At 45.2% G+C, this 15,831-nt stretch overlaps 1 protein-coding gene across 1 annotated transcript in view; it reads left to right on the top strand.

The window, feature by feature from the left end:
• LOC115310055 (monocarboxylate transporter 2) overlaps positions 1 to 8,319 on the top strand; it is a 28,512-nt gene extending 20,193 nt beyond the window's left edge. Inside the window, exons 3-4 of the mRNA XM_040216733.3 lie at positions 5,344 to 6,189; positions 8,153 to 8,319. Of these exons, the coding sequence (XP_040072667.1) occupies positions 5,344 to 6,189; positions 8,153 to 8,319 (1,013 nt within the window). The remainder of the gene's footprint in view (positions 1 to 5,343; positions 6,190 to 8,152) is intronic.
• Positions 8,320 to 15,831: the final 7,512 nt, after the last annotated feature.

Here is a 15,831-nt window from a genome sequence, read left to right as displayed (position 1 = left end):
GACGAAGGAGCACACAGGACAAACGCTAACTTGCCGCCAACACTCCGACTTGAGGATCTTGCAAATTCTCTTCCAATGCCCTATAGACAAACCCAATGCACCAAACAAGGAAGCAATGTCCGGTGGGCACTGTCCTTTCCGAAGACAGTAGGCAAGGCACCTGGCCATACACGTCGAGATGGCGATGAGACTCGTGCACTGCGCGCACTGCTCACATAGTGGAAGTTTACACAGAAAAGAGCCCAGTGAAGAAGTAATGTATTGTAAAAGCTTGGTCTGCTAGGCAAGTTGGTAGTGGACATTCATATTAAAAATAGCGCAAAAGAGACGGGACAAAAAGACGAAGGAGCGCACAGGACAAACGCTAACTTGCCGCCAACACTCCGACTTGAGGATCTTGCAAATTCTCTTCCAATGCCCTATAGACGAACCCAATGCACCAAACAAGGAAGCAATGTCCGGTGGGCACTGTCCTTTCCGAAGACAGTAGGCAAGGTACCTGGCCTTGCACGTCGAGATGGCGATGAGACTCGTGCACTGCGCGCACTGCTCACATAGTGGAAGTTTACACAGAAAAGAGCCCAGTGAAGAAGAAATGTATTGTAAAAGCTTGGTCTGCTGGGCAAGTTGGTAGTGGACATTCATATTAAAAATAGCGCAAAAGAGACGGGACAAAAAGACGAAGGAGCGCACAGGACAAACGCTAACTTGCCGCCAACACTCCGACTTGAGGATCTTGCAAATTCTCTTCCAATGCCCTATAGACGAACCCAATGCACCAAACACGGAAGCAATGTCCGGTGGGCACTGTCCTTTCCGAAGACAGTAGGCAAGGCACCTGGCCATGCACGTCGAGATGGCGATGAGACTCGTGCACTGCGCGCACTGCTCACATAGTGGAAGTTTACACAGAAAAGAGCCCAGTGAAGAAGAAATGTATTGTAAAAGCTTGGTCTGCTGGGCAAGTTGGTAGTGGACATTCATATTAAAAATAGCGCAAAAGAGACGGGACAAAAAGACGAAGGAGCGCACAGGACAAACGCTAACTTGCCGCCAACACTCCGACTTGAGGATCTTGCAAATTCTCTTCCAATGCCCTATAGACGAACCCAATGCACCGAACAAGGACGCAATGTCCGGTGGGCACTGTCCTTTCCGAAGACAGTAGGCAAGGTACCTGGCCTTGCACGTCGAGATGGCGATGAGACTCGTGCACTGCGCGCACTGCTCACATAGTGGAAGCTTACACAGAAAAGAGCCCAATGAAGAAGAAATGTATTGTAAAAACTTGGTCTGCTGGGCAAGTTGGTAGTAAACATTCATATTAAAATAGCCCTGTGTGCTCCTTCGTCTTTTTGTCCCGTCTCTTTTGCGCTATTTTTAATATGAATCTCCACTACCAACTTGCCCAGCAGACCAAGCTTTTACAATATATTTCTTCTTCATTAGGCTCTTTTCTGTGTAAGCTTCCACTATGTGAGCAGTGCGCGCACTGCACGAGTCTCATCGCCATCTCGACGTGCAAGGCCAGGTACCTTGCCTACTGTCTTGGGAAAGGACAGTGCCCACCGGACATTGCTTCCTTGTTTGGTGCGTTGGGTTCGTCTATAGGGGATTGGAAGAGAATCTGCAAGATCCTCAAGTCGGAGTGTTGGCGGCAAGTTAGCGTTTGTCCTGTGCGCTCCTTCGTCTTTTTGTCCCTTCCCTTTTGCGCTATTTTTAATATGAATGTCCACTACCAACTTGCCTAGCAGACCAAGCTTTTACAAGCCTCACTGCTGGCAGCACAAAAAAAAAAAAAGACGCCAATTTTTACTTTGACATCATGTGACCGCACGCTGTCGCGTGATATCACACACACAAATAGCATCAACCTAGCTCACTTTACGCGTGTTCTGAGGACCCCAGGTTTCGTAGAGTGATCAAGTTAATTTTATAACTCCATTCTCTAACAAATCGGAATCTCTAAAAAAACATTCATTACCATCTCACCGAAAGTACAGCCTAAGTAATGTATCCCTTTTAACGAGGAAAACAAAAACAAAATAAAAACAACACCACTAATAATAATAACAACGATAATAATAATAATAATAATAATAATAATATATTGATAATAATGAATAATAATTTTTATTAAACAAGTATTCGTTATGAGTACGGTTATATCGATGGACACTTATTCTATGCAACATTCAAATATATATCTTAATTCTATGACTTGATAACATCAGTAAGCTGAGAGTATCAACTATTTAGGTATATTCATACACACAACATCGCCCGAAATAACTAGAGTAAATAATTCAAACAGAATTTTGTGTTCTTTATTTTTGAATTGCGATTCATTAATTTTCTGTCAAATAAATTAACACAACACTTACCAAACATGAGGCGAGAATGTATCAATCTACAAAATAAGCGACTAATACACAATGTGTTAAAACTTGAATTACTGGGTCACAAGGGAAATCATGCCCACCAATCTTGCAGTTGAAGCAACACTCTAAGAAAATGGGTATTAAAGTGTAATTACAATCTAAATAAATACCTGGCTGACAAACTACAAGCAAACGTAATACAAGAAACCAAGAACGTAGTCATTGAAAATCGTGCCCCATCTTCTACATTTTGACGACGCTTTAGTTTCATCAGCATTGTTCAAAAAATAATTTGACGAACACCACTCACGCACGCGTGACACGTCGTCTTGCCAAGTGCAAAGTCTGCGAGTTACCGGACTTTCAAAGAAAGCTTCAAATCATCAGGAAATAGCAACGATTGAGAAAGATTAGCGCACAACACAATACCATTAAAAATAGATGCAGCGATATTAATCACAAGTTAAACCCCTTCGGCTGTCCGGAAAAGGAAGATAAGCATCATACAACACTATTCATAATTCGCGAACTGCTTTTACATTTGGTAAGATAAGACTGAAACGAGCTGGTGTCTGCAGGAAAAACTCGCCATACACGGAGCTTACTTAGAAACCACTCGTGGTTAACTGTGCCAAAGGTGAAATAAACATACCAAATTTCATTGTACCCAAAATACCATTCACCCCTCAATTATTTGCATGAAATGAAATGTTTCACAAATACTGCTGAAATTCTTGACGCAAAAACTCACTGAAGCACCTGCGAACCATGGACGACGCATCCACGTCTTGGAGTCGTGGCGATCTTGCTCACCGAAGTGCTGTTGCTACCATTATTTGTAATGACCGAGTCCCGCTGCAGCGAAAAACAGGAATTACCTACACCAGCAAGCACCGAGCACGTGCAGCATGAACGTCAGTGTGCCTTTGGCAACAAGATATCATATAGGGCAGGAGGTGGCGTCTGTTTTTCCACATGTGGACCGAAGTGTAACGGAAGCAGTCTTGGCCACGAAATGTTCCCTCAGCCTCTCAGACACTGGGGCGATCCATTTCCTATGTTCTTTTTTACTAAGCTTTCAACTCTTACCACACTCTGGAGGAGTTTTCATCATGATTACAAAGCTAAATTAACAGGCGCCGACATGGAAATGTTGGACCAACAACGGCGTTACTGGCATTTATGTGGCGACGCAGTTGCCACGTAAATGCCATGAAACGTCCCTTCACTATCTCGGCCAATGATAGGATCCTTTTCCTGTTAACTTCCACTCCTACTAAGTTTTCCAAACTTTGTCGCAAGATGTATCACGTGGTTTTCATCCGCATCAGTAAACTCCCTTGATGAAGTCCGTTATGTGAATATGGATCAACCAACCGCGTTGCCTTGGCGTGGCCGAGGTGAAGTGGTTGTATTCATCATATTTAAATGGTGGCATCCACCGAATGCGTGTCGAATAGGTGAGATTTGGAGTTGCTATGCCGGTTCGCTCTTCTAGAGCGAATCGTCATAGCCCGTTCATGGAAAGCGAGCATACCAGGCGCGGTGGGCACGACAGTTGACAATGGCACGAGGTTTTAAAATGTGTAGAAGTCATGCTTAATGAAGGCGTTTGTCTCACTCCGTCATAAAGAAAACGCGCGTGCTCATAAAAACTCATTTTCGGCTTGAAGACCGCATCCAGAGCCACCCGCGACAGCCGGTAGACGAGGCCGACTGCAGTCATGGAGCTGACGTACACACGCGATTTCGAATGGAATAATGTTTCCAGCATCGCTGAGCACGGTGACGCCGGGTTCTGGGGTAATTAAGCGTCCTTCTTTGTGACTCTTGCATTTCCTCGGTGCTCGGGGAGTGAGCGAAGTGATTTCAAGCGTGGCAAGTTTACATTTGCGTGCATTCTGCATGTGCATGAGGCTTGACGGTGTCGGTTGGTTGTCTGTCATTCTAGTGAAAATAAGGCACTACGAGCCACAGCAAAACAAGGCTCAAGTTATGATGATGTTTTTGATAGGTTGTTCTGTCATCCCAATCACCAGCGTTTATTTACTCTCACGAAAACAAGTGTGAACGCTTGCGCACTTGGAAGTGATGATGCCCAAAACACTATCAAAATTAAATTACGTCTTAGAAAGTTTTTTTTCTTTAGTATAGGCGATTTCTCGTCGTATGGGAGGTATACCAAACACGTAGTTTACCTGGGCTCTGTTTCACTTTAAGCGAAAGCAAGGCCGGAGCTAGAAGAGCGAGCATGGTGTTCTGAACTGCGCTTTCATTTCACGAGCTTACGTGCTTGGCATGGACGCTTAAAGCAAGGAGCTCTCTTGCAGCTTCTGCCAAGCTTTGGCTTATAGCGAAACATAGTACTGACAAGAGCATGTTCGGTGACGCTCAAGGTGATGTAGGATTGCCCAAAACTTTAGTTTTTCTCACCCCAACCAGCTCATTGTGGTATGTTTTTTTAGATAGGAGCAGGTTATTTTAAAAAAAAAACACTATGACGTTTTTGGGCAAGCATTTATTGAAATAGAGTATGCACCTGAGGTTTCATCTATGATGCCAAATTTGTTATATAAAAATCGAAGAATAATTTTGCAGCTAAGTTGTTGGCGAGATATAGTTCACGAGCCAAATTTTCCACGAGTATAGGAGCTTGCGCAATTAAGGACATGTAAACGTTATGCACTTGCACGAGTTTTTCTCATAGCCTGTGCTGTTATGAGCTTGAGTAGAAGACGAGGATGATGATATAGAATAAAAGGATGGCGTTGAGATAGGAGACTACCGGGAGTGCTCTGCTTCATTAACGACCACCAACACACAGCCCTCTTCATATCAATTAGAATTAAACTAATGCCTCAAAACACACTCAGCACAACAACACCTAAACATTGAGTGTCAGACTATGTTGTGAACCTGTACCATTTACCACCATTTTAAGATTTTTTTGTGTGTGTTTTAGGTCTCGGACTTGGTGTTACCACGATGACGTTTAGCATCCTCCTGGCGATGTATTTTGACAAGTACAGAGGCCTGGCATCGGGGCTCAAGTATGCCGGATATTCATGTGGTGGACTGGTTTTTCCTAAGTTTCTCGCTTACTTAACTCAAGAATACGGTTTCCGTGGAATGCTTCTCATCTACGGAGCCCTTACGATGCACGTCTCGGCAATCGGTCTGTTTGTGAAGGAGCCACCCTGGATGAGCTTGAAGACAAGCGAAGAACGCACACAAAATACAAATCAGGAACATCCAGTCCAAGCGAAGGATATATTGGTTAATGTAAAACAACTCGATAAATCTTCAACGACCCTTGCTACAAATCAAACCAGGGATCTTTCTTCTACAATGAAGGCATTTCTTAATCCCATGGCTTACATTGTTCTTGCGATGACAGTGGTGACGGACTTCACGGGGTCTGCATACACTTCCACTCTCGCTGACTATGTGGCAGATAAAGGCTTGTCGATTGAGGACGCAGAGTCTTTGGTCATCTGCGGGTCTTTTAGTGAGCTCATCGGGCGGCTATTTCCACCCCTTATAGCGGATCGAGGATGCGTTCGACGGTCTACCTTGATCATGGCAAGCTTTTTGCTATGGGGATGTTCAATGATGTTGATGCCGCATGCAAAAATTCATCTACACGTCATTATTCTGGTCTTGTGCGCATACCTTCCTTTCGGATGCCTGCAATCTATGAGGAGCGTCCTCATGGCCGACTACATCGGTGTCCAGTGGATATCGACATGCTTCGGGTTGTCAGGATTGATCTCGGTGCCTCTGAGTTTCGGCAGTCCGTCGATAATAGGTAAGTAGATCTAGACTGTGTTTTAATTAGGGCCAAAGCCGGACGTGTCTTGATACAAAGGTTTATGTTTTCTTTCCTTCTTTTCGAAATTGCGAACGAATAAATGGTATGATTTTTATAATCAAGCCATTGGCGTATACCACTGCAGTTAATTTCCAACAACGGTTGCATTTTTCTGCACATAGGTCCTTAGGATACAGTAAATGCTCTATAGTTTGCTGGCTTTAATGATAGTCGATTTAAGCATACACAAGAGGAGTTTTAGACTGCGAAGTCCAAACTCCTCGAATAAAAACAGGGCAAAGAGGGAAGTATTTCTCAAAGAAACTGGACTGAACAAGCTTGGGGATTCTCTGCTCGGGGATCCCGATGCTTTGGGATCAACGAGCAGCCTGGGATGCCGCATCGAGTAAGCGTTGAAGGTCTTTGCATGCTCTTTGCGATGCCCCAAGCTGCTAGAGGGACCCAAAGATCTGTAGCCTCCTAATGTAAATATCTGTTATTGATCTAGTTTAATATTGCTTGGCAGTCATTTTGTTTGCATAATTTTGGATTCGTTGAAATGCACCCGGTTGTAAGACTGACTGGGCGTATTACATCTATATTTTGTATATGCGATCCTTTATTTAATAGTTGGTGGCAGCAGAAAAAATTAGGTGTCACTTCCATAGATATTTGTTCAGCTCTCCGACCCTTCATCTTTCGCTTGGTCCCTTTCGGAGGAACGTTTATATAAGCGGCGACGCCAAAACCAACGCATTTGCCGCTTTGCGACTTACTCTGGTGAATGGACGAACTTCAGTGCTAATTTGCCGCTTGGGGCAGGCCTACGATCCACTAGCGATTAATTAATATAAAAGCCTTGTCGTCTAGGTGGTGTATAGTGATATTAAAAAAAAATGAAGTGAAGAAACTCTTTGTTGATTTATGACTCTTCCTTCTGACGGCTTCTGAAAACATTGAAAAGCGTAAAATGTAAGCTATCTGCATAAGCAATCACGTCAAGCGCGAAAACGCACTCTGCCACAGTGAAAGTCAGTGGACCTTAATGCAACATACACAAGAGCGATTACAGTCTTAAAATTTTAAATCGGATCATACCTGAGCTAACAACCTAATGCCACGGTCAAGCTGGTAATACATCTCATAAAACTTTCGACAGGCTATTTCTGGTCGTGTTTCTTCCTTTCGTAACAGTCCTCTTTCATTCTTAATATTAAAACACTTATCAGACATATTCCAATTCTAGATATGTATCAAGCAAACAAACTGTTTGTTTCATACATGTGTGATTGCGACTTCAAGGTGTTACAGCAACACGCCTATAAACACCAAAAAACAAGGTGCTGATGATCTTAGCGGAGTTCTTGGAATATTGTTGTAAGCATAGGATTACAAAAACATACTTCTCACAGTAAATACAGATGTAATGAATCATTACTGGCATTAATTAACGACCCCTTTTGTTTCTGTGCGGCCTTATCTACTCGACAATTCATAGACTCTTATTCGAAGGTAATTATCCCCGTGTTTACAAAAGTTACACGTTTGTTTGTTTTTTTTTCGTCAACATTGCATCCAGAGCATATTATACCTAAGTTTAAAATAAAATATTTATGTAAAACTTATTGACTCAGGCACTAATTATAACATGTTCGAAAAAGCAACCTCTTTAAAGCAGCTGTCACTACAGAAAATATAAGTAAAAAATTAAGGTTTTTCTCACTGCACTGCACCATCCTTTTCCTCATGTGCTCACACCCGTCAAAATGAACAATTTGCCTCGCAGTACCACCCTAGTTTCTGATCAAAAAGAATATTTTACTCAAATTAAAGACGATGAAAATGTGTTTAGCCATAAAAATAAGTCTCAAAAAGCCCAACATAAACCCTTAATGGTCTCAAATTTATTTGGGCGGAGCACGCGAATGTTTCTCACATGTTGATTTTGCCTCTTTTGCAGGGTTCTTTCGAGACACTCAAGAAAGTTACGACGGCCTGTTCAGACTTCTCGGAGGACTTCATCTGCTTGTTTCTGTCCTTTTCCTCGGAGTTGTCTGTGTTGAAAGAAGGTTCATGACTGTCTGGGAGCCAAACAGGAATACACAGGGAAAAAAGGTAGAATTGTAAGCAGTGAGAGAGTGCAGGCGAGCTGGTAATCAATCGTCATCTTGTAAACCCTGAGATGGGAAACGATAAAAAACGGACGAACACAACAAATTTTGTTGTGTTCGTCCGTTTTTTTATCGTTCCCCATCTCAGGGTCTACAAGATGACGATGGAAAAAAGGATCGGAATTCCAAAAACCCCAAATACTTCTCTCACGCGAAAATAGTCGAATGTTGGGAACATTGTGCTATTTTTTAAGGTATTTACACTTTGTCATTTAACAAAAATGCAAAGATATTCGCACATATCAGGCAACCGACGCAGTCGTCTCGGTGGCGCCGAAGAGGACGCACCCGCATAGATATCTCCTGTTGGTGGTTTTGAACCCTAGCCGAAGTGCTCGCAATCTGACTTAAGATATTTACAAAGTAAGCATTGTGTAACCGAGATTAGTTGTAGCAACAATAAATTATATTTGTTCCACATTCACAGTCACTCCATCGCTGGGACCTGCCAGATATCCCTTGATTGTTCGACATGTTAAACCCCCTAAATGCTACGCGACCTACCGCTCAACATATAGTGTATATTTGGGTGTTTTTATTTTTACTTTCGCATGCAAGCTTAATACAATCAATAAAGGGTATTTCGAATCGTATCCAACGGACTGTGATATTTATAGCAACACTGCCCTTATCAGTTCGGAAATAGTGATCTTTGTGTTTTAATACGAGCGACTAGGTAAAACAGGACGGGAAAACCGACTGCTCCATCTCGTGGTCCGTTCGTATTCCCTCTTCTTCGTCCTCGTCCACTAGCAGCCAAGATCAGCTTGCAGACACAACACAATCCCCCCTCGAATCAGAGTTCAACAGGGGGAGAACCTGTCTGGAGGCTTCTTATTCCTTGTGGACTTTCGTGGAGCTGGAAGCGGCAGCTGTGTATCTGCTCCATCTTCTGAATTTGCGTAGTCCACTTGCGTGTTCGAGACAACCTCGACGAATTCCAGCATCCTCCTTCTGACGTGACGAAGGTGCTTGGCCCCACCGCTTCATGAATTCTTTCAGGGGGGCCAAACGATGGGGGTGCCCTTCAGTCGGTGTGTAGGGATCACCCGTACATAATCTCCTACTACAGCTGTAAATGGTTTGGCTCTCCGCCTATCGTCTGTGTATTGCTTGCTGTGCTTCTGGTGATCAGCAATGCGTTGGCGGAGTTGCTGCATCTCGATGTGAACGGGCTTGTCAAAACTTGGGAAGCCCACGATGTCCATACGGGTCCGCATTTTTCGTCCGTGTATGAGCTCAGAGGGGGGAGAGCTTCGTCGCTCCATGTGGTGTACTCCGGTAGACACCCAGAAACTTCTAAAGGCATGTACGAACGTTGCCCTGTTCCTGCCGGATAGTTTGGACGTACTGCTTAAGCACTCGGTTGAAGCGCTCAACCTGACCATTTGCTTGTGGATGGTATATCGCAGACCGATGGTGGGAAATCCCTCTGGACTTCAGGAACTCCTGGAATATGCGGGATTCAAACTGTGGGCCATGATCAGAAACAATCACCTCCGGATACCCTTCCCGGCTGAAGATTCTAGTGAGGGATTCACATACAGCTACAGCCGTAACTTGGTTACAAAAAGCTACCTCTGGCCACTTACTGAAGTAGTCGACTAGAGTGACTGCAAATCTGAATTGCGATGGAAGTTTGTAGAAAGGTCCGACAGTGTCTATTCCTAGTTGTCTCCGTGCCCCTGATGGGAATGGAACTGGTTGTAGGGGTGCCGCCGCCGTCACAGCTGTCTTGTCGTTCGTCTGACAGGTGTGGCGGTCTCTAATGTAGGTGTCGACTTCGATGTCCATTCGGGGCCACCACAAGCGCTGGCGTAAACGCTGCTTCGTCCGCACAATTCCTGGATGTGACTCGTGAGCTAGATCGATGAGTCGACGCCGTAGCGAAATAGGTGGAACCAACACTTCACCACGTAGTTGTAAGCCATCCACGGACGAATGCTCTTCTCGCAATTTGTAGTATGTTGATAGTACTTCATCACGTTGTTCCTCGTGACCCCATCCGGTGCAGATGCACTGAATTACTCGAGGTCAATCAGGGTCTTGCCTGGTTTCGTTATGGATTTCTTCTTGATCGATTGTGCATAAATTGCGTACCAGGCAAGTGAATTCTTCCTCGTTGTCACTACACTCGCTGCTATCTGAAGGATTCGGAGTAGGCAGGCGTGACAGTGCGTCTGCTACGGCATTCTCGTTTCCTTTCTGGTAATGTACCTCGTAGTCATACCTGAGGAGTCGCATAGCCCATCTGGCTATCCTCATTGGTTGTCGACCGGATTCTTGTGTAGAAAGCAAATTAACGAAAGCCTGATGATCCGTCTTGGGCGTGAAATCGCGCCCGAAGAGAAAAACGTGTCATTTCTCGCAGGCCCAAAGGCACGCCAATGCCTCTTTCTCCCCTACAGAGTAGTTGCGTTCGGCGCTTGAAAAGTGTTCCCGATTCGAACGACACCGTTCGAATTCCTCCCGGATGTACTTGCTGTAGAACCGCGCTTAATCCATAATTAGATGCATCCGTTGCGACGACGGTGGACAGCGCCGCGTCGAAAACGGTTAGTGGAACGCAGTTCCGTATGAGACCCTTGACAGCAGCGAATGCCTTCTTTTGTGCCTTTTTTCCATTAAAAGGGACATCCCTCCGAAGGAGCGCGTGCAGAGGCTCCACGATGGTCGCAAAGTTCGGTACGAACTTGAGGTAATATGTGAGCAGTCCGAGTAACGATCGTAGTGATGTTACCTCTGTGGGGGGGTGAAGCCTTCATGATAGCCTCAATATCTTGCCATGGCTTGATTCCCTGCGGTGTCAGCTCATGTCCTAGGAATTGAAGCTGCTGGACTGCAAAAAGACATTTCTGCTGGTTTAGTTTCAAGCCTGCCTCTTGAAGGCGTGAAAGAACCTGCCTCAGGCGGGCATCATGCTCTTCTCTTGTGTGTCCGAAAATAAGTACATTATCCAGGTAGACGACGGTACCTAGAGTACCTCGAAGTATGCAGTTCATCATTTTTTGAAAGGCAGGGGCGGCGGATGCCAGCCCGAAACATACTCTAGTGAACCTTAAGAGACCTTCATGCGTCACAAATGCCGTTAGGTCTCTGCTTTCCTCTGCCAAGTCCAACTGGTGATACGCCGACGAGAGGTCTAGCTTGCTGAAGACGCGGGCACCGGAAAGCTGATGAAAAAGTTCGTCGGGGCACGGTAGATGGTGGAAATCTAAAACTACTGCAGTGTTCGGCTTGCGTAGATCTACACAAAGCCGGATCTCCCCATTCTTCTTGCGGGCGACCACCATGGGAGACAACCACTGCGAAGCATCGATGTGCTCGATAACTCCGGAGCGTTCCAGCTTGGCCAGTTCCTGCGAAACTTTCTCGCGCACTGCGAAAGGCAGCTTGCAGACACAACAATCTTCATACTTTTATATGCAAGTAAATGTAGTGTGTTAGTATTGCAATGCCTTCAGTTCCCTTCTTTGAATGCCATCGATTTGCGTTCATCAAGCATGTCTGTTTAGAACTCTTATCGCCATAAGGAACATTCAATGACTTTTATCAAAATATCAGATGAACCTAAAAATTTAGATACACTTTAGCTTCGTCCTAACGGCGTCATGTGAGTGCGCATTCACGATCATCGCCAAGATAGATATTTCGTAGTTTTGCAAACGACTGTAACTCTCCCTAGCCGCGATCCTAAATATTGGAGCCATGTCAATAATGTATTTCTAGACAAAAAAAAATGTAAGAAGTTTACAATTGTTTGTAATGCGAAACTAGAGCGCAGCTCTTGAGGGCGAGGATTGGAGGATGTGCTCCTCCTCCACAATACCTGACCCTCCTCCTCGTCTCCTCTCCTCTCCTCCCCTCTCTCTTCTCCTCCTCTTCCATCCTTCTCCTCCTTTACTCCTCCTCTCCTCCTGCGGCTGAATGTGCTCATGCGTGACGTGACACCAGGTAGCGACGCGATTTACCACGATACATTTAGTGGGGAATCTGAATGAGTGTTGAGGTCACGTGACTTCAATTTCCCCGCTAAATTTTGCGAAGCTACACAAATTCACAGTTGTTCCACATTTACCGTCACTCATCCGCTGGGACCTGTCAGGTGCGCTTTGATGATTTGACAAGTTGAACGCCGAAATGTAACGCCACTTAAAGCTAAAAATTTAGTATATACTTAGGTTTTTTGTGTGCTTTCGTGCACGAGTTATACAATCAATAAAGGGTATTACGAATCTTATATAATAGTGATATTCATACTTTCATATGCAAGTAGTTGTAGTCCGTTACTATTGCAGTGCCTTCAGTTCCCTACTTTTAGTGCCATCGATTAGAGTACATAAAGCACCTGTGTTTACTGCTCTTCTCGCAAGGACGTTTTGTCAAATGTTAAACGAAGTTAACAACTTAGCATTACACACAGCTCGGTGCATTCGCCGTCAATTCAGTCCGCATTGACGAACAACGACAATAAGAGTATTTCGTACCTCTGCAAACGACTGTAAGGCTCTGGATAGCCACGATTCTAAATATTTAAAACATGCCAAAAATGTATTTCAAAAAAAAAATGAAAGACGTTTACAATTTTTTGTAATGGCGAAGTGGCAGCTATTAAGGAGGAGGAGGGGAGGGGATGCCCCTACTCGCCCAGGTTCTCTCCTCTCGCCCTCGCCTGCTCGTCTCCCATTTTGCGTATAATTTTCTTTAAATTTTCCGCTAAATGAGCGAAAATTTCCCCGCTATATTAAGCCGAGAAGTATTCCCGCTAAATTTAGTGGAGAATTTATTAACACTTTAACCCTAAACTTGGAGGAAAATTTAGCAAAAATGTTCCCTCTAAATTTAGCCGGGAAACTGATTGTAGCTAAGGTCACGTGCCGTCAAATTCCTCGATAACTTTCGCGGGGATCTTTTTCCACTAAATTTTATTGCTAAATATAGCGTGACGTCTCTTGACGTCACGTGACTTCACGCGTTATGTTTCGACGGTAAAATGTTCACGCTATATTTAGCGGGGAATATATTTGTCACTAAATTTTGCGGGATTTCTTTTTGCTAAATTTGGCAGAAACAACTATCATTAAATACTGCGGGAAATATTTCCGCTGAATTTAGCAGAAATATTTCCGTCAAATCCAGCAAACGTTTTTGTTTTTTTTCAAAACTTAACGAAAACATTTTTCAGCTATATGTAGCGGGGAAATTCACCCACTATTTTATGAGACAGAAATTCCCCGCTATAATTAGCGGAAAAATGTACCGCCAAAGTTAGCGGAAAGTTTTCCACAAAATTTAGCTGGAAAATGTTACCCTCATGACGTCACACATGACGTTACGTGTGACGTCAATATGAAAAAGTCCTATAATGCAACGCGCGGTTACGCCGACGACGGCGGCGACGCCGACGCGGATGCCGACACAGACGCCGCTCAACCCGGAAACGATAGGCTTTTACAAATCTCTGCACCGCGAAACTAAAGCGCAGCCCTTGAGGAGGAGGGGGAAGGGTACGGAGGGTAGGCCATGCTCTCCTCCTTCGTACCTCTCCCTCCACCTCTCCTCTCCTCCTCCTCCTTCTCCTCCTTTCGTCCTGATCTCCTCCTGCAGGTGAATTTTTTCAGCTTCAGGAGGAGATCTGCAAGGGGGGAGGTGCCAACAGGACAACCGCAGCGCTTGTCCTGTTTGCATTTCCTTTAGTTCCCGTTTACTGTGCGCTTTTTGAATTTTCCACATCTCCACCCTTATTGAATTTTTTCATGGGTCGCGTGACACGGAGTCCTGACGTCATTTTCCCCGCTAAATGTGGCGGATAAACTGAATTGGTGTCGAAGTCACGTCACATTGATTTCCCCGCTATATTTAGCGGGAAAATGTCCCATAATAGAACGCGCGAGGTTACGCCGGCGCCGACGGCGACCCCGACACCGACAGCGACCCCGACGCCGACGGGAACCCCGACGCCGACGGGAACCCCGACGCCGACGGCGACCCCGAAGGCGACGGCGACCCCGACGCCGACGCCGACGGCGACCGCGACGCCGCTCAACCCCAAACGAGCACCTAAGTGCTACGCTGTAAAAATGAAAGACGTTTGCAAACCTCCGTAATGCGAAACTACAGCGCAGCTCTTGAGGAGAAGGAGGAGAGGGCACGGACGGGAGGATATGCCCTTATACTCGTTACCTCTCCTCCTCCCCTCCTCTTCTCCACCTGCTCCGATACTTTTCCTCCCCGTTTCCTCTTCCTCTGCTCCTTCCGCTGAGTTTGTTCATGCGTGACGTGACACGACGATGTGACGAGATTTTTCCGCTAAATTTAGGGGGAATTGTAGTAGACCGTTTCCGCAGCAAGCTAAGCACCCACATAGCGCTCCGTAATCCGCCACGAGACATCAACTATGCAGACAAGGCTGGCGGCGCGCATGCGCAGCTGCGGCGTTTTCTACGCAGACACCATAGCGGAGGAGAAAAACGGTCTAGTACAATTCCCTAATGTCTCCGCTAATTTTAGCGGGAAAATTTCCTCATTAACTTTAGTGGTGAAACGTCCAGTTATGCAATGCGCTCGGTTACGCCAACGCCGACGGCGACGCCGACGCCGCCCAACCAAGAAACGGGCCCCTAATAGCTGCGCTCTAAAATAATTCAAGAAATGCTAGTTTTAAGATATCCGCCGAGTCAATAACCTAGCTGATGAACTTGTAAACTGCTTCCCGCCTTGTATGACATCCAAATCAATTATTATTTCAACCTACAATTTCCCTATCGACGATCCTGGGCTTGGACGCCTACGAACCGGCCAAGCGCGCGACTACTTCAGTCCGCGCTTGCGCTGTTTTTTATGGAACTTTATAGGGGCGCCGCCATCTTAGCAATCACGGTAATGATGATATCGTCTTGCGCCATAAAACGTAAAATAGTGGCAAGTTGCTGCGATACAACTACCTGTTTCGACAGCGGCGTGGGTATGGGTTAAGCTTGGCTAAAGTTGGCTATTGTGAACTCGAATAACTTGGGAGGTACTTGACCCTTCTGAGTAAAGTTAAGTTATGTCACAATGACCAAAATCAAAGCATGCGAAGGCACAGAGAAGTAGCACGTAGGAGTGCCAAATTCATGTTCATTGTTCACGCCGCCTGACCGCGAGACTTCCGTTCGACGAGTTTTGGCTTTTTCGTGAAGTACTGCACATTTGTAAACATTTCACTTGTTCTCGAAGCAAACCACAACTGTTCACAAGGGGCTTTTACAAACAACTTCGATGGATGACTGCGAACGACCAGGAAACGTGTGTTTCAGCATTCAGCCACTAAGCCTACGCAACGCTTCATACGCCATATGTTGACAAGCTATAAGATAGCCGATTCGAACGTTCTGGTGCCGCACTGAGCGCTGTAGCGATAAAGTGGGTATGCGGGATCCAGGTAAGTGTCTTAAAGAACCATGGCTTATAATCTTTGGAAACTAAA

The sequence above is a fragment of the Ixodes scapularis genome, unplaced genomic scaffold (assembly GCF_016920785.2).
Source record: "Ixodes scapularis isolate PalLabHiFi unplaced genomic scaffold, ASM1692078v2 ptg001568l_1__unscaffolded, whole genome shotgun sequence".
Lineage (NCBI taxonomy): Eukaryota > Metazoa > Arthropoda > Arachnida > Ixodida > Ixodidae > Ixodes > Ixodes scapularis.
Note: the sequence above shows the minus strand (reverse complement) of the source record. Positions and strands in the feature narration are given on the sequence as shown.